The sequence below is a fragment of the Prionailurus viverrinus genome, chromosome E1 (assembly GCF_022837055.1).
Source record: "Prionailurus viverrinus isolate Anna chromosome E1, UM_Priviv_1.0, whole genome shotgun sequence".
NCBI classification, from domain to species: domain Eukaryota; kingdom Metazoa; phylum Chordata; class Mammalia; order Carnivora; family Felidae; genus Prionailurus; species Prionailurus viverrinus.
The window spans coordinates 47,650,676-47,667,350 of NC_062574.1; the positions used below are offsets into that span (position 1 = coordinate 47,650,676).

At 61.1% G+C, this 16,675-nt stretch overlaps 2 protein-coding genes across 7 annotated transcripts in view; one reads left to right on the forward strand and one right to left on the reverse strand.

Moving 5' to 3' along the window:
• The window catches only part of UNK (unk zinc finger), a 33,127-nt gene extending 31,628 nt beyond the window's left edge, over positions 1-1,499 (forward strand). For all 4 annotated transcript variants that reach the window (XM_047833324.1, XM_047833323.1, XM_047833322.1 and 1 more), the window contains one exon: positions 30-1,499. In XM_047833324.1, the coding sequence (XP_047689280.1) occupies positions 30-185 (156 nt within the window). In that variant the 3' untranslated portion in view covers positions 186-1,499. The remainder of the gene's footprint in view (positions 1-29) is intronic.
• A 767-nt stretch (positions 1,500-2,266) lies between these two features.
• UNC13D (unc-13 homolog D) lies at positions 2,267-16,473 on the reverse strand. Of its 3 annotated transcripts, XM_047833319.1 has the most exons (33): positions 15,991-16,116; positions 15,415-15,554; positions 15,244-15,279; positions 14,857-14,964; positions 14,680-14,739; positions 14,522-14,588; positions 14,096-14,276; positions 13,714-13,758; positions 13,508-13,576; positions 13,263-13,332; positions 12,969-13,073; positions 12,766-12,858; positions 12,588-12,691; positions 10,887-11,004; positions 10,658-10,782; positions 10,430-10,520; positions 10,291-10,347; positions 10,114-10,211; positions 9,957-10,008; positions 9,745-9,878; positions 9,546-9,666; positions 9,053-9,196; positions 8,756-8,854; positions 8,446-8,652; positions 8,217-8,285; positions 7,266-7,345; positions 5,607-5,712; positions 5,461-5,532; positions 4,970-5,053; positions 4,753-4,873; positions 4,403-4,526; positions 3,770-3,966; positions 2,267-3,005 (listed from the first exon to the last, which is right to left on the reverse strand). In XM_047833319.1, exons 2-33 carry the CDS (start codon positions 15,493-15,495, stop codon positions 2,884-2,886), a joined length of 3,240 nt encoding a protein of 1,079 aa, XP_047689275.1. In that variant the 5' UTR covers positions 15,496-15,554; positions 15,991-16,116; the 3' UTR covers positions 2,267-2,883. The 3 variants fall into 3 exon arrangements, with proteins under 3 accessions (XP_047689275.1, XP_047689274.1, XP_047689276.1); XM_047833318.1 differs by lacking the exon at positions 15,415-15,554 and having other exon boundaries at positions 15,991-16,473; XM_047833320.1 differs by lacking the exons at positions 14,522-14,588; positions 14,680-14,739; positions 14,857-14,964; ... (1 more) ...; positions 15,415-15,554; positions 15,991-16,116 and having other exon boundaries at positions 14,143-14,505.
• Positions 16,474-16,675: the final 202 nt, after the last annotated feature.

Genomic DNA, 16,675 nt, shown 5'->3' on the forward strand with positions numbered 1-16,675 from the left:
GGTGACCATGATGTCACTTTCTCCCGCAGGCCGTGTTCCACATGCAGTCGGTGAAATGCCTTAAGTGTCAGGAACAGAACCGAGCGGTGCTGCCGTGCCAACACGCCGTGCTGTGTGAGCTCTGTGCCGAGGGCAGCGAGTGCCCGGTCTGCCAGCCTGGCCGGGCCCACGCTCTCCAGTCGTGACCCCGCAGCCTGGCCCTGGCCTGGCTCAGATCTTCTTACCTAGGACTTTTTAAAGTATATATATATGTATGTATGTATGTATGTATGTATATGTATATGATTCTGTATATGTATACATTTCTGTATGTGTGTAGGTATGCGTGGGCGGCAGTGTGTGAACAGTGTCTGTGTGTATATCTGTACATAGATATAGACACACACTTTAAAACAGACTTACCAAGCACTTTTTAAAAGAAAAAACTATTTTGCAGCCCTCCCCTTGCCCACTCCCTCCTTTTCCACTGCAGAGACAAAGTCCCCTCTTCGCCCACTGGGCTTCAGCAGGGGATACGTTTCTGTCTCTTTTTAAATGTAGGGAAACTAACTAGTTTTAACTTCTTCCTGGGGCCTGAGCGGGAAGCTGGAAGGGGCTGAGGGGAGGGACCAAGCCTTCAGGGCAGGCTCTGTTCACTGCACCTCCCCAGGCCAGGGAGAGAGCCAGGGATGTGGACATCCCCAGGGCATACCTGGTTCCCAGCTGTGAGGCTTGAGGGGGATGTGCTGGGGTCGAAGCCAGCCTAGCTCCTAGGTTTACCAAATGTGTATTTAGTCTGGGGCTGGCAGGCCAAAGCTGCAGGGGCCAGCCCCATTCCCACCCCTGGGCCCTTGAAGCTCCTTGAGGGGCAAGGCCCAGGAGTTCTACCCCTCAGGTTCCTGAGGCCAGGGATCCACCTCAGTCCTCTCCCTCTAGGCTCCCAAAAGCAGCCTCCCTGGCCCCAGGGCCACCTACCAGACTGGCACTGCCCTCTTCATAACCCCCCAGCTGCTGTCAGCTTCCTCCCCCCCCCCCCCCCCATTTCCTCCCTTCCCACTGGCAGCTAGCAGGGCAATTGGTGGGGAGGAGCTACGGACTGAGGACCAAGGTAGGGCTCAGGCCCTGCCCTCCTCACCGGGAGGGGCTCCGTATGCATTCCTTGGTGCTCTCTGAGTGCAGCTGACGTCCTGCCCATTTGGAGCAGACGCCTGTGTACATGTGTGTGCGTGCCTGTCCGATGTATATTGTGTCTTAGCTTCCATTTTAAAAATTGTTCTGTACAGAAAGATGCAGTGGGTGCGGGAGGGCAGAGCGGGTGGAGGGAAGCCACCCTGCTCCCAGCGCTGGGGGTCTGGGGTGGGAGCAAGAGGGCTGTGAAGGGTCTGGCCTGGACCAGGCTCTCCTTGGGCTCAGCACGAAAGGGCTTTCAATGAATTAAGTGAAAACTTTTTTTTTTTTTTTTACGAAAATGCAAAAATCAACAAAGCTCCAAACCTATTGGAAATAAAATATGAACTTAACAGTGGTAGCTTGTTTACATGAGGGTGAGGGAGATCCAGCCCCACCTGGGCTATAGAAAGAGCTTATGCCCCATCAGCTGGGACCCATTCACTTACTGTTTTGCAAAAGACAACAGGGCCCCTAGTAGTTTCTCAGAGGAGGAGGACTGTCTTCTCTCAAAAGCACTAAAAGGAAGGTTGAGGGTCCCAGCCTTTGAGCCACCTCTTTCCTCCCCCTGCTCTTAGCTGGCCTAGTAGGTAGCTGTGAAGAAACACAGCTAATGGGCTCTCTGTATGGATCTCAGGTTCAGAGCTGAAAGGAGCCTTGCATGATCTCGACTGACCCCCTTCACCACCCTCCCCCATCATACTTGTGTGGGCTCAGAGAGGGTCACACAGCTAGATAGGACAACCCGGCCTTGGGCTCTCTCAGCATAGGGGCCACGTCCCCCCCAGGCCAGGCTGCAACTCCATTCCTCTCAGCCCTTGAATAGACACACAACTGAACTCCTGGGAGACCCCCACTTATGGTGCTCCCCTTGGGAGCATCAGGCCCTTGTGCTAGGCAGCAACCGCACACACGGATATGCCTGGTAGTGTTTTGTTGGAACATCAGTTACTCCCACATCTCCCTGCTCTATAACGTGAAGTGAGGGGCCGAGTGGGCCACAGGTGGGGGGACAGCTCAAGGTCTCCTGAAGGCTGAGGAGGGGGGGATTGCAGGGCCTGACTGTAATCTCCTGGACCCCGATGCAGGGCAACAGCATAGTTCCTTAGAGGACAATGAATTGTTTTTGGTTTTTTATTTTTGCTAAGAAAGTTTCTAAGTGGCAGGTACTGTCCCAGGGAGGGGTCCGCAGTAGACACAGTTGACCAAGCTGTCCTTCCTGCTCCTCTATGCCAGCCCCACTGCCTGCCAGTTCTCACCTCTTCAGAGCCAGAAGGTTCCCAGTAGCCGCCTCAGGAGAGGAGCCAGGCTCCCTTCATTATAGCTGCCACCCTCCCTCTCAGGGCAGCGGTAGCCCCAGCCCCAGTGAACCAGGGAAGGAGAGCTAAAGAGCAGGCCCCAGGGAGCCTAGCCCCCCACCCCAGTGACTGGAATAGGCAGGCTAGAAACTCAGGGAGACAGCTCTGCCAGAGCAGGGCCCCCTCCCCCTGGTGCTGAAATTTGGTAGAGAATGCTGAGGCCAGGGCTGGAGGCAGGGGGAGGGAGTATAAATACCACAGGGGCCCCGGCCCCAGCACCCCGGGCCCCTCTGGTGGGAGGACCAGAGAGGATCCACACTCTGGGCCTTCCGCACACCGGGGTTCCCCAGACTTGCAGGGCCCTAGCGGACTGTTAGGCCAGGCTGGTGGGGAGAACCCAGATCTTGCAGGCACCCAGCCCCCTCCCCAACCTCCACTGCTACCGCCCTGGCTTTGGGGCATGCTGGGAGGCCTGCTTGGCTCGCTGCCTCCGCAGCCTCACAAACACCTGGGCCTCCCGATCACCCTTCCGGCTCTCCAGCAGCTGCAGGATAGGATCCCCTGCGAAGAGAGGCGTTTGGGGGTCAGCCTGTGGCGCCGGGGGTGGGGGTAAGCAGTGCCTGGCTAGTGGTGGGGGTCACAGCACTGACCCGTTCCCCAGCCATCCTGAAAACTAGTGATGGACACACACCAGCCAAGCTCACAAGACAGCCTGAGGTTATCCCCTAGCACAACCGCACTGGCACAGACACGGACCCAACTGCATTGGAAGAGGCTGAGGTGCGTTTCAGGCTGCAACTCTTGCCTTTTTGCATGAGAACCTTAGGCTAGGGAGTCGGCCTCTTTGTGCCTCAGTTTACTTATCTGTAAAACAGCAATACCACCTGCCACACTGGGTGGTTGTAGGATTGAGAGTTAATATGCGTCAGGTGCTTAAAAGTGGCTCATAAGTGCTTGGACATGTGACCTATTCTTACTATCCAGCCTGGAGGATGCTTGGGCTGTGCCCCCTGGTCAGAGACACTCAGGCCCTCTCCCCAAGTAAGCCTGTTAGTGACCTTCCTCCACTAGAGGGTCCCACCACACTTGGGCTAACAAATTTCCCTGGTCTCTTGATTAGACTGAGCTATCTACTCAGCACGAGCCACCACACAGACTCCACTGGCTTCCACATCCAAGGAGGGATTTCTCTGACCCCGACTTCATTTGCTTCCCTGGGGGCCACTGCCTGAGGTTTTACAGGCTGCCCTTCCCCTGCACCCCCAGTGCTGGGCCTGGCCCTGCACCCGAAGCCTCACAGCCTCTGCCCTGGGGCTCAGGCCTACCGTTGAGCGCAGGGTAGGTGAGGGGCAGACGGGTCTGAGGCACCTCGCCAGGCTCCTCCGTCCCAGTCAGGCCCGGCACTGAGCGTAGTGGCAGAAAGGCCTCCCCTTCCAAGTCATCAGCCCCCAGCGTGTCATGGTCCAGCACCGTGAGCAGGAGGCAAGCTCCGTCCTTCCGGCACGGCTCAGCAGGCACCAGGCTGAGTGGGGGACAGAGTGGGGCTCAGCGGCCGGCTCCCCCACCCCACGGTCACTGGCACCCACCCGCACACACAGTTCGCCCCTGGATCTTGAGGACAGGACAGGGCTGAGGGCAGACAGGTGGGAGTTAGGATCGCAAAGCCAGTTCTCAGCCTAGCATGTCCTAACTCCTCCTCTGTGGGCTGATACTTCAAAGCAAGGGCCTATGTCCCCAGACCTTCCCTGGAAGCAGAAGCCTCTCAGCCCAACAGGTGGGGGTCTTCCCCTCCAGTCCTGCTCCTCCTCCCGGGGTTCCAGCAAACCCCTGTGCCGGGTGCCCCTCCCTGGGACCCAAATGCGGTCATCTCAGGGGAGCCCATCGGCCTCAGGTGGGAGGAGCAGGCCCGAGGGAGGTCCGGGGCTAGGGAAGGGTGGCAGGTACAGGGACCCACTCACAATTCAAAGGTCTCATCAAACAGAGGGTGAAGGTCCTTCTTGTGCTTTTGGGTCTCCCGGGGGGCCAGCTCAGGGAACTCGTGCCTGGGCTCCAAGGTCAGTTGGACAAAGGGGTCGCTGGAGCCTGACAAGTGAGGAGGTCACCTGGGGAGGCCACGTTGCCAAGGATACCCCAGCTCCCCGCCTCGTCCAGGCCCCTGCAGCCGTGCCCTGTTCGGCAGCATTGCCCCCTCCTGGCGATCTGCAGAAACTGCACGCAGTGCTCCCGCTCGGGAGAGAACTGCCAGAGACGCGGGGGAAGGGGGCCTGAGCAAAGACTCGGGAGCGGCCAGTGGACAGCCTGCACTCACCATTGGAGTCCAGGGGCAGCAGGCTGGAGGCGCTGAGCAGTTCCACACGCAGCTTCTGCTCAGAGGCGCGGTAGGAGACTTTGACTGTGACCGCCCCTAGCTCCTCAGAAGCCGCTTCTGCCTAATAAGGGTGGGGCGCATGGGCAGTGTCGGCTGGGGCAGAGTGGAGGCGGGGCTCCAGGGACACAGGGAGTGCAAGGGAGGAAAAGAGCCTCACCTGCTGCTGGATCCGGCTGCAGAAGTACTTCTGGATGAGCTCCCTGCTAGAAGCGGCCTGCAGCTCCAGGTCTTTCTGCAGAGCCTGGGAACGGGGCACAGCTGAGAAGTCACCTGAACAGTCACACTCAACCGCAGCCCAGGGCTGCCCTTGGGGAACTTGCCACCAAGAGGGGATGTCAGTTTGATATGGAAAGCACTGGGCGTTCCAGAACCTCCGACCGCAGAACGCACCCTCAGGACAGACAGGGTGGGCTTCACAGGCGTGCTCCCCCTGCAGTGGCACAGCCACCCCCTCACCATGCTTAAAAAACCTGATGCTTGGTTTAAAACACCAAAGCTCTGCTGTGGCTGCCTTTAAATTTTCAATTTCTGAAAAGGGGGCTCACATTTTCTTTTCGTGCTGGGCCCCATCCGTGATGACACAGGTGAGCACAGAAAGGCAGGTGTCCCCCCCACCCCCACCCAACCAGCTCACCAAAAGACCCCTACCTGGAAGGTGGCTGTGTGCAGGGCCTCAGGTGGCAGGCCACAGCCCTCTGCGTAGAAGCAGATCTCCAGATTCTAGGGGGTGAGACATCAGAGGTGACCCCGGGCAGCCTCCCACCAGGATTATTTGTGGTCACTGCTATTATTACCTGAAGTGCAATCTTCAGCCTGCTAGAGGCCAGGGGGCAGCTCCGCTGGGAGGCGGCCACTTCCACCAGGACGGTGAGCGTGTGGGTCCAGAGCAGGGTCAGAAGGCTGGGGTGAGGTGCAGAGGGACATCAGTCACAGGATAGGAGGGTGGAAGGGCAGGAAGCAGAGACACTCTTGAGAAAGGGACCCAGACCCACCCCCAGCTCCTCCCCACCCCCACCCTCCACTTCTACCCTCTTCTCAGGTAGGGCTGGAGCCACAGGCAGGAGTGGGGCAGGGAGGACAAGGGGTGGGGGGGGCAGGTGGGCGGGGCCAGTCCCAACCAATGTGTCTCACAACCTAGCAGAGAAGCCTGCTCAGTAGGATTATCAAACCCCAACAAACAAGGTGGGGAGGGGAGGCTGGTCCCCCAGTGACAGAATCAGGATTCAGTAGAGGAGTGGCCAGAATGAAGAAGATTCCAGCATGGATAAGGATGGATAAACTGTCAGGAGAAAAAAATAGCAACCAAGCCACAGTCCTACTAACTACCTGAAAGAACTGAATTTTGACACGCCAAAGTAGATTCAGGCAGTTAAGTACAAAAAAAAAAAAAAAAAAAATTGGGTTGTGTAATTAAGAACGGGGAAGGTCATACTAATTAAAGGTAGTTAATGTAGTCAACATATTTGGGTGCTTATTATGCCCCCAGACAATGTTCTAATGGCTGTTGAGACAGCAGTGAGTGAAATCCCTGGAGTGGGGCTTTAACTCTGTTTCAGCTGAACAAATGGCATGTTGTGGCCTGAGAAATGAAGAAGGCGGGCTTCCCGGGGGCCGCTGCACCAGGAGTGGTACGCGGGGAGCACGGGCAGCACCCTCAGAGCCCGGATCCCATGGGGAGGACCCACGGCCATCGGTCTGCAGCGCGCCAACCACTTCCTTTGCACAGGCGCTACATTCGACACCCCACGTGACTCACTTGGTCCTCATTAAAGGCCAGAACTATGATCATGTGCACGGAAAACTTGAGTAATCTGTGCACTCCGCCCACCGAGCAACAGCAAAGCTAGAGTCTGAATTCAGGTGGGCTGGGGCCCACACCCTTGACTTCTAGCCATGCTGCCCAGGCCCCTGCTCGAAGAGAGACCCTAACTAGGGGCACCTGGGAGGCTCAGTCGGTTAAGTGCCCAATTTCGGCTTAGGTCATGATCTGATCTCACCATTCGTGGGTTCAAGCCCCACATCAGGCTCTGTGTGGAGAGCCTGGAGCCTGCTTTGGATACTGTCTCCCTCTCACTCGGCCCCTCCCCTGCTCACACTCTGTCTGTCTCTCTCTCTCTCCCTCTCTCAAAAATAAATAATTAAAAAAAATTTTTTTAAAGGCACCCTAACTAGAAGTTCCCCTGAATCATGGGAGAATACCCATTGCCTGTAACGTTAGGAGGGGAGATGAGCCAGCAAGGCCCACAGACAGCCCACGGCTAAAGGAGAAGGCAGCTTTCTGCTCAGCCTAAAGGGAAATGGGATAGTGTGTGAGGAAGTGAGCCCCCTGTCCCTGGAGGTGGGCCTTGAAGCAGAGGCTGGTTGCATCCTCCCCTGAGAATGGATGCTGAGGCCGGGAAAGAGGGGCTGGTGGGAGGCGGTGGGGCGCCGCAGGGTGGGAGGCTGCCGCAGACCTGCTGAAGTTCTCCTGTACCAAGTTGGTGTTCATGTAGCAGAGCTTCACTTCCAGAAACTTCATCAGGGGCAGAATGGCCTGGGGAGAGGGGTGGGCAGCACGTCTGGTTCTGGCCCATTCCCATGCCCTGACTCGGAAGGGCAAACAGGACCGGGAGCTTTTGTGCACTTGCTTTGGGACATCTGCAGGAGCTGACCCCTGCCCACAGCCGGCTCCAGCCTCACTGGCCTCCTGTACGCACGGTCCCGGCTCGGGGCCCTGGCCTTTGCCGTTCCCTCCCCTGGAAATCCTCATGGCTCCTTCTCTGGCTTCCTTTAGGTCTGGGCTCAGCTGTCACCCTTGAGGAAGGCTTTCTCCAGCCACTGTCTAAAAATATCTCCATTTTCTCTAGCACTTATTATCTAACATGCCATGTGTGTGCACGCACACACACACGTACGTATAGTTTTAGTTACATACATGTACTTGGCTCTTCCACCTCCCCTACCAGAATGTAAGCTCTAGGAAGGGCAGACTTTTCGTAATTTTTGTTCATTGATATATAGCCCAGTGCCTAAATCAGTGCCTGGGACAGAGTGAGTGCTTCAGTAGTTGATGACTTAATGAGTCAGCGTCTCCCAAACAACCAAAGGTACGCATCACTGTGCCCCCTGACACGTGAGGATGCTCGAATCAGCTGGCTTGTGCAAACAGGAGCTGAGAAGGATGCACGCCCAGATCTGTCTGGCTGCAAAGTCCAAGCTCTCCCCGACTGCAGTCCCCACACTGATGCTGGGAGAGTCTGTGGAATGACCCAACCCTGCCCCCTTAGCATCCAAGGAGGAAACCGAGGTCCAGGAGGGAACATTTCTGGCCCAAGTCTGGGGGACTCATCGCTGACATCCCACCGACTTCAGCTCCCTGCCACCCTAAGCCCCTTTGGCAAAGCTGAGCAGGGAGGGCCACTCACATCCTCAGGCAGGACAGACTCCTTGACACTCACGAGCTTCTGGATGTGCTTGGCAATGCCCACCTCCAGCTGGGGACACAAAGCAGGAGGGAGACCAGGGCGTAAGTGTGGGGAGGACGGGGTGAGGCCACTTGGAGCCTGGGTTTAGGTTCGGGAAGGGGTAGGGGCCGGACGTCAGCCCAAGTCCGGTGGGGGGCGGGGGGGGCGCCCTGCGGATCAGACAAGGTACCTGCTCGGCCAGGGTGCGGACGCCAGTGCGGATCTCGTGGCCCAGCCCGGCCAGCGCGCCCTGCAGCTGGGCATACAGCGTGTTCTGCAGCTGCCCCTGCTCCAGCACAGCCCCTACCCGCTGTTCCAGCGCCTCCCATGCCAGCTGGGTGGGCAGCTTGCCGATCACCAGCCGCAGCTGCTCCATGTCGTTCACCACCACGCATAGCTGAGGGCAGGCACAGGCGCAGGAGGCAGAGCTTCCGGAGTTGTGCCGGGACTGGCAGCCCCTACCCCCACCCCGGTCCCCAACACCCAGGTCCGGCCCTTACCATGTTGGCCGCCTGGCCCTGGTCCTTCTGGCCTGCGGAGAGCTCCCGGGCCCGGGCTTTTATGAGGCTGCAGTACACCAGGGCCAGCCGACAGGTATCCTGGGGTGGGGAGAGGAGGATCAACGCGGGGGGAGCCCACGAGGGGGTCAATGTGGAGAGGCACGGAAATCTCGGTGACTTGGGGACTTAAGACACAGGCCTCGGAGGCTGCTAGGGCAGGAGGAGCTGGGGAGAAAGAGGGTGAGTGAAATGGGGCTGTCCTAGAAAGGAGGGGAAGGACCCACGAAGACGCCGCACCTCCACAAACTTGACGGTGATCATGAAGGCCTCCTCTGGGTCGGGCCAGTCCAGCTGCCGGGCAGTATGGCTGATCTGGGCGAAACAGGTGGACAGATCCACGGCTGATGTGCTGTGCTTGGTCAGTTCACCCAGGGGCACCAACTGGGGGATGGGAGAGGGTGCAGAAAGGAGGGCTCAGGCCTTGCCAGATTCCTGCTCCTCCCTCCCTCCTTCCTTCCGCAAGCATGCAGGATGGGGCGGGGCCGGGGGGGAGGGGGGCGGACTACCAGGGGTGCGAGCGAGGCTCCCCACCCAGGGACCCCCCCGGCTGCACAGACCAGTCTGTGAAGGAAAGCCACGCTTTACACCAAGGATATCAGGAGGCGGCGTTTTGCACAACTGGCTCCAAGAGCCGGTTACCAGCTTCTGCACATCCTGGAGGTACAAGCAGAGCCCCAAGCCCCACCCCCAAGGCCGGGACCCCATCCCTGGTCTCGGGCCCCGCCCCCACCTCATCCATCTGCACAGCGCGCTGCACCCGCGCCAGGGCCACACTGTATGTCTTCTGCAGCCAGGAGGGGACGGCGGGCTGGAACCAGCGGTGAAAGCCATCCAGGGCCAGGACGCCATCCCTGGGGAGGGCCGGGGCTCAGCCTGGGAGCCTCTCCTCCGCCCTCCTCTCTCTTTTGTGCTGACCCGCCACTGCCCACCTCTCTGCGGGGACTGGGCCCAGCTGGCAGAGCTCCTTGAGGCTGACATAGAGCTGGAATAGACTCTCGCCCACCTCTGGGGACACGGGGCTGCCCGCCACCGCCGCCGTGTGGTCCTGTACCCGCTTGGCCACCTGCGGAGGGAAGGCGTGGGGACAGGGCTCCAGAGCCAGGGTAGAGGGCACGGCCCGGAGACGCGGGGCGAGACTCACCAGCCACTGAAGCTCCAGGAAAGCCATGGAGAAGAGGTTGACCTTGAGGGCACTGGAAGGAAGGCGACAGGTGTGACCTGGTGGCACACACAGGGGTCCTTCTGGTCCCTCTTCTGAGCCCCCGCCGCACTACCTCCCAACCCAGCCTCCTGCTCACTTCTGGAAGATCTTGTTCCACGTGCGCTGGCACTGGTGTAGGTCGCCAATGATGTCCTGCACCAGGCTCAGCAAGGCCTTGCCTGCCTGCAGCATGCCCTGGCAGGGACAGAGGTGCGCTGAGCAGGGCTGCAAGGGGCGAGCACCCCACCCCGCCGCCCTGCCCGAGCCCCCTCACCTGCACCATGGGCTGATGGTGCTGCTGCTTCAGGTGGAACCATTCGACGGTGCCGGTCTGCGGGCAAAGAGGGGGTGAGCAGGGAGGGTCACTAGGCTCAGGCACGTGCCCTCCTCGTCCCCAGGGTGAGTACCCATACCCGCAGCGCCTCGGTCACCAGGCGGGGCAGGGGGGCGCTGTCGGGGCACAGCTCCCTAAAGGCCTTCATCTTGCACATCTGTACCAGGACCCTGTGGGGACAGACAGCTGGGTCCAGGACGCCCGCTGCCCCTGTACCCCCCCCCTCCCATCTCCAGCAGGCTGCCGCATCCCTGCAGGCACCCTCGTTCCTGGCCTCACTGAAGAAGGGGAAGGGGTAGCCGCTGACCTGAGAAGAGATTGCAGCCGGGCTGGGGAGTCGGGGACAGAGAGGGGGAAAACAGACCGGAACCTCCTGATGAGGGAGAGGCCGTAGGCCAGCAGGTTGCGGAACGAGGCAGCCAGCTCTTCTTGCTGCAGGGCCAGGCAGAGTCGGGAGCTGCTTTACGGGGCCCGGACCGCCATTCCCGCACCCTGAGCTCTGCCTGCCCAACACCCCTCATTCCACCCCAGCCCACCTGTTCTGCCTTGAGCCGGCCCTGGATCCACTGGTACTCGATGCTGGTGATGGGGTGCAGGAGGCAGCTGCTCGGGAACTCCAGGCTCTGGTAGAGACGACTATAGGCCAGCCACTGCCTGCAGCGGACAGGAAGCCCTCAGCCCCGCCAGGCGGGGCAGCGTCCCTCCCGCTGCTCACCGGCCCTGGGGAGGGACAGCGAGGTGCCCTGCCCCCGAGACCTCCTATGGACCCCCATCAACCTCATCAAGTTGTTTTTCAAACATGTAAATGAATCATCTGTTCCTCAAATTGGGATATCTGTGACTTAAAGATTCAGGATCTCGGGGCGCCTGGCTGGCTCAGTCTGTCAAGGGGCGGACTCTTGATTTCAGTTCAGGTCATGATCTCACGGTTGTGAGTTTGAGCCCCGCGTCGGGCTCTGCGCTCACAGTGCGGAGCCGGCCTTAGATTCTCCGTCTCTCTCTCTGCCCCTCCCCCTGCTCATGCGTGCTCTCTTTCTCAAAAATAAATAAACGTTTAAAAAAATTATTTAATATAAAAAAATAATAAGAATTCAGGATTTCTTGCTTCTTTCGAAAAAAAGATTTGGAGACTTGAGCCTTCATGCACACGTGCCAAACATCAGCTGGGACTGCCCCATACACAGTTTAGGGGACACTGCACAGAGGTGATGACCAAGCTGAAATGTGGCCCAAGCGGGACTGTGAAGGAGGACGGAAGAGAAGAGCAGCCCAGGGACAGGCCTCGTCCCGACCGGGACACCGCACTGCATGCTCGGGCCCCGCAGGACCCTGGGCCCTCGCTGTGGGTGCCCGTTCCCGGGCCCAGCCTCACCCACATCCCCTGTCCACCTATCTGGGAATACCCACCTGCCCAGGGTCCTACAAGCTGCCCTTCTCCCCCAGCCCCCTTCCGGCCCCTACTCAAGTGCCAAGTGTCAGCCGTGGCCCCGGGGCAGCCGGCACCGTCATTCCTCCTGGCCTGGCCAGCGCCCGGGGTGCCCCCAGTTCTGTACTCCTCACCCGCACAGGAACATCTGAGGACTCGCGCGTGCCCCTTCCCTCGTTCCCACAACCTCTTGGGGCACAGGGGATGGGACAGGCCCTCAACACAGATCTGGTAATGCTGGCGCGCAAGTCTGTTGACTCAAGGGTGGTGGTGCCGGAAGACGGGGTTGCCGATCTGGGGCAGGGGTGGCGAATTCAAATGCCAGGGAGTGACATGGGCCGATGGCAGCCGTGAGGGGCCGGGGAGGCCGTGCGCTCCGCCGTGGCCAGCTACAGCCCAGCAGAACGACAGCACTTAGGGTCCGTGGGACGCTGGACACGTGACTCCATGTGGAAAACCTCCAGATTTGTAAAAGTGGGCAACTGACTCAAAACTGAAAACACAGGGAGACCGCCTGGGCGGCTCAGCCGGAGAAGCGTCCAACTCCTGATTTCGGCTCAGGTCGTGATCTGAGTTCGAGCCCCGCATCAGGCTCTACGCCGACGGCAAGGAGCTTGCTCAGGCTTCTCTCTCTCTCTCTCTGTATGCCCAACCCGCGTCAATGAACCCGCGTAAATAAACTTAAAACAAAAACAACTTAGAACACACAGTTGGGGCCAAACAGAAATCTCCCGAGGGTTCAACTTTGAGCTGCCAGCCTGTAGGAGGACAGGTGACCCTTCCGGGTGCTCCGGCTGGGCCGTGCACTCACGCCATGGACTGGTGGAAGTCGGACAGGTCCTTCTGCGTGGCATGGAGAAAGAGGATGGTAGCAGCCTGGGGACTCAGCGACCCGTCCCAGGAGGTACTGCCCGCCTGCGGGGACAGGTGGAGGGGTGTCAGGACCCAGCAGGCGAGCCCCGTACCACCCGGCGCTGGGAGGGCAGTACCTGGTGCTGGGTGACCTCGTGGGACACGAGCTGCTGCAGCAGGTGGAGGTGCACCGTGTAGCTGGGCTGGGAGCGGCTGGCCGCGGTGGCTCTCTGCAACGGGGCCAGCACGGCGGCGAGTGGAGGGCCCCGTGGCCGGTGCGGCCCGTCCGGCCACCCCAGGCAGGCCCCTGGACGGTCCCTGTACCCGGCCCCCAACCTACCCGCTTGTGAATGAGCTGGAACTGGAGGTGGCACTGACCGCGGTCAGGGTAGGTCTCGGTGCAGGGCTCCAGAGGGTACCACTGATCCTCTTGGCAGCGTAGGTCCTGGCGGGAAGGGCGGGCAGGGGGTGCCCGTGCCCATGGGTGGCATGAATCTCACACAGTTGGGGGCAGAGGAGGCAAGAGGAGGGAGACCCCAGGCCCTGCTTGGTGTGGACCCGGTACCGCTCCCCTGAACTCCTCGTGAACCCCCGTTCGGTCTCTCTCCTGAGCCTCTTTCCTGACCCCACTCACCTGTAGCCTCAGAACCACGTTCCCCAGAAAATCATCCTGGCCTTTGTCCTTCCGGGCCTCCTTAAAGATCCTGTTCCAGACAGGGTCCATGAGGGGGATGGGCCAAGACACTGAGGGGTCAGGCTGGGATCCGTCCCCATCCTGGGCCCAGACACAGCCTGCAGCCCAGCAGACAACCCGCATGCACGGGGAGGGCAGAGGGGCCCACACGCCCTCCCCAGGAACCTGCTCCCCACGGCATTCACCTCCGCAGCCCATGCAGATCGGTGAGTTCCCCGAGCTTCTGTCTGACAGACTCCACGGTATCCAGGTCCCTGAGGGGGGCAAAGGTCTGAGCAAAAGGCAGGGAGGGTGTCCGGGGAGCCCCTGACCCCTTCGGGAGGAGGGCCTACCCCACCCCCACTCGCCCCCTTTCTCTCCCTGACCCCGCCAGGCAGGGGACGCCCCTCACCACATGTCCAGATGGAAGCTTGAGTTGCTTATGTCCTCAAACTCCCTACAGGGAGGAAAGGGCACGGCTGAGGGCCTTGGAGGGCCGGAGCCAACCGGAGCCTGTCCCTGGGAGCTCCCTCCCCCACTCCGCCACTGTCCAGTCCGACCCCTCCTAGCAAACTGCTCCTCCGTCCTCTAAGGCAAGGCTTCGGCCTACCCCCCGGACCAACCCTCCACACCCCGCCTGCACACGTGGGCCACTGCTCTGTCCTGTCTGGCCTCCCGTCTATCTCTGGCCCAGGGAGCAGGCTCCTTCTCCGGTCAGGCCAAGTCACCACCCCTGAGTCAGGAAGTCCTGCTGATCTCACTGAGGGGATAGGGGCTGGGGCCGGGCCACGTACAGGATGAAGGTCTCCTCCCAGACAGGGTTGAGGGTCTGGGTGATGACCTGGGTGCGGTGGGTCTGCTCCTCCGGGATGGTGTGCCTCACCACAGCCTTCTGCCGATGCCGGGACCCAGGGCTGCCTCCCGGCGCGCCCACCCCCTGCTCAATGCCCAGCAGGCAGTAGGGGTCACTGAATCCTGGGGAAGGGGGGGAAGGACGAGGCCACCAGGGTGCTGGCCAGGCTCCCTGGGAGACTCCCTCATCACCCCAGGGGCAAAGCCCCAGCCCATCCACAGACTCGAAGGGCCCGGGGTCAGCAGCACCCAGGTGAGCCCCGGGGGACGCCTGGGAGATGGGAGCTCCCTCCCAGTTCTGGGACAGCCTGATGGGGAGAAGGAGATGTTGGCAAGAAGGCCCTCAGGGACCCTCACCCTCTACTCACCACTGACGTCTTTGCCCAGAATGCCCTTGGCTTGTTTCACCGTTGCCTTCAGACAAAATATTGGCTTCTGGAAGGACGGGAGGGTGAGCCTGACTCCTGGAGGGAGCTGGGCTTCCCGGCCCCTGTCCTAGCCTAGGGCGGTCCTGGACCAGGGTTACCTCAAGCTTCTGGACCTTCTGCAGCAGCTGCTGGTGTTCCTCGGGCCCCATGTGGAAGGCCTGGTGGGATGGGAGCGTAAGAGACTTAGGGCACAGGGCGGGGACGGCCGGCGGGGAAGAGGACTCCTGCCTGAGTCCAGGCTGCAGGATGGCGGGCAGAGTGGGGGCTGGGCTCACCTCCTGCAGGTATCGAAGCAGCTCTGAGGCCTCCTTCACATGGTTGGGCTCGGGCTGACCCAGGCGGTGCAGGATGGTGTAGAGAGCTTCCTCGTAGAGTAGGGCCCGCTGAGGCACAGCACAGTCACCTCAGGGACCCCTGTCAGCCCACTGCAAGGCGAGCCCCCCCACCCGCCCCCCACCATCCACCCCTGGCACCAGCACTGCACTCCCAAAGCTGGGACGAGGCACCCCCAACGTTTGGGGGATGGGGGCGGGGGTTAAGACCCAGAAGTCTCCCTCCCCTGCTGTTGCCATCAGCCTTGGCCAGTGGCCAAGGAGAGTGTTCTGAAGAATGTGGGGCTGCCTCCCACCACCTCACTGCCTCCCCAATACTCTAATTCTTACCTCTTCAGGGGAGAAGTGGTGGGATGGAGGCTCGATCTGGGGAGCAAGGTGAAAAGACAGATGTCCCCAAGGCCTGGACCAGGGCTCAGACAGCAGGAATGGCTCCTCACCGAGCAGGCCCAGGCCTAGGGCTGCGGGGTCCCCGGCCTCCAACCCACCAGGGCCGCACACCTGTTCCCACAGCAGGCCTCCCGGGAGTCCAGGCCCCAGACCGCCTTCCTCGTCCCCTGGCCGGCCGTGGCTGAAGTCCATTGGCGCTTGGCTGCCCCAGCAGGGTGAGCTCGCGGCACCCGTGGCCCCAACCTCCCTTCCTTCCCCAGAGGAAGCAGCACTGCTTATCGGGTCGGCCACGCTCACACCCCAGCGGCGGAAGTGAGGCCCAGCAGTGGAGGTGGGAGACTGGGGGACATGCCAAGCAGGCCTGGGGGCCGCTCAGCTGGTCCCCACCCCCCCCCCCAGCACCCCAGCCCACGGCAGGGCCGCTCCCTAACAGCTGGTGACTTTGGAGCTGGAGGAGCAGAGGATGGGGTGGGTGGCCCCACCAAAGGCACAGGCTCAGAGAGCCTCAGACCCCAAGACCTGAGGCCCAGGATGGCCCAGAGAACACGCGGCAGCCCCCGGTCTGCCAACCCAGAAGGTCCTGCCCAGGTGCTGCGAAAGGCAGGGAAGGGACCACACCCTTAGCCCCAGCCCGTGAGAGGTGGAGCCCCGCACCCTGGCCACTCTCCTCACTGAGGTCAGTCCTACCTCCTGAGCCGTTCGGGGCAGGGGATCCTGCAGATCTCTGACCCTGCGGCGCCTTATCTTGATGGCCTGGCGTAAGAGGGGAGGGCGCCGCTGGGACTGGGAGAGGTGTGTCGCCATGGTGGCCCGTTCTGCCCTTCCCCTCTGCCCAGCCGCTGCCGCAGGGTGACGATCACGAAGCCACAGGATTATGCAAAGAGCACCGGGTGCCACCCTGCGCGAGGGAGGGGTGGGGGCCGCGGGCCGGGGGAGGTTCCGGTCAGGGTTTCACCACCTCTGAGGCCTGTACCTTCCTCCCTCCGGCCTGCTGGGGTCCTGGGAGGAACTCTCCCAAACTGGAGGCAGGTGGACCCGGTGGGCGGGTCTGGCTCCACCCCACCCTCCCACAGAGGCCGGGAGACGGGGGAGGGGGGGGGCGTCAGCGCCACCCTGCCCCCTCCCAGCTGTGCACCCAGCTGGGCCAGGGGCCGAGGGGAGCTGCCCCGTGTCGGTGGGGTTCTCACCCACAGACCTAGGGCGGAGCTGGGGCAGGGCACAGGGTGGGGGCTCCAGAGAGGCATCTCCCCAGGGGGCAGCCAACTGCTCAGCCTGCTCCACTCCACAGGTGACATTCCACCAAGGTGACTGGGCCAAGCTGTGCTGGGCGGAGACAGCCCTGGGGCCCCTGCCCCCACAAGGACATCAAGAG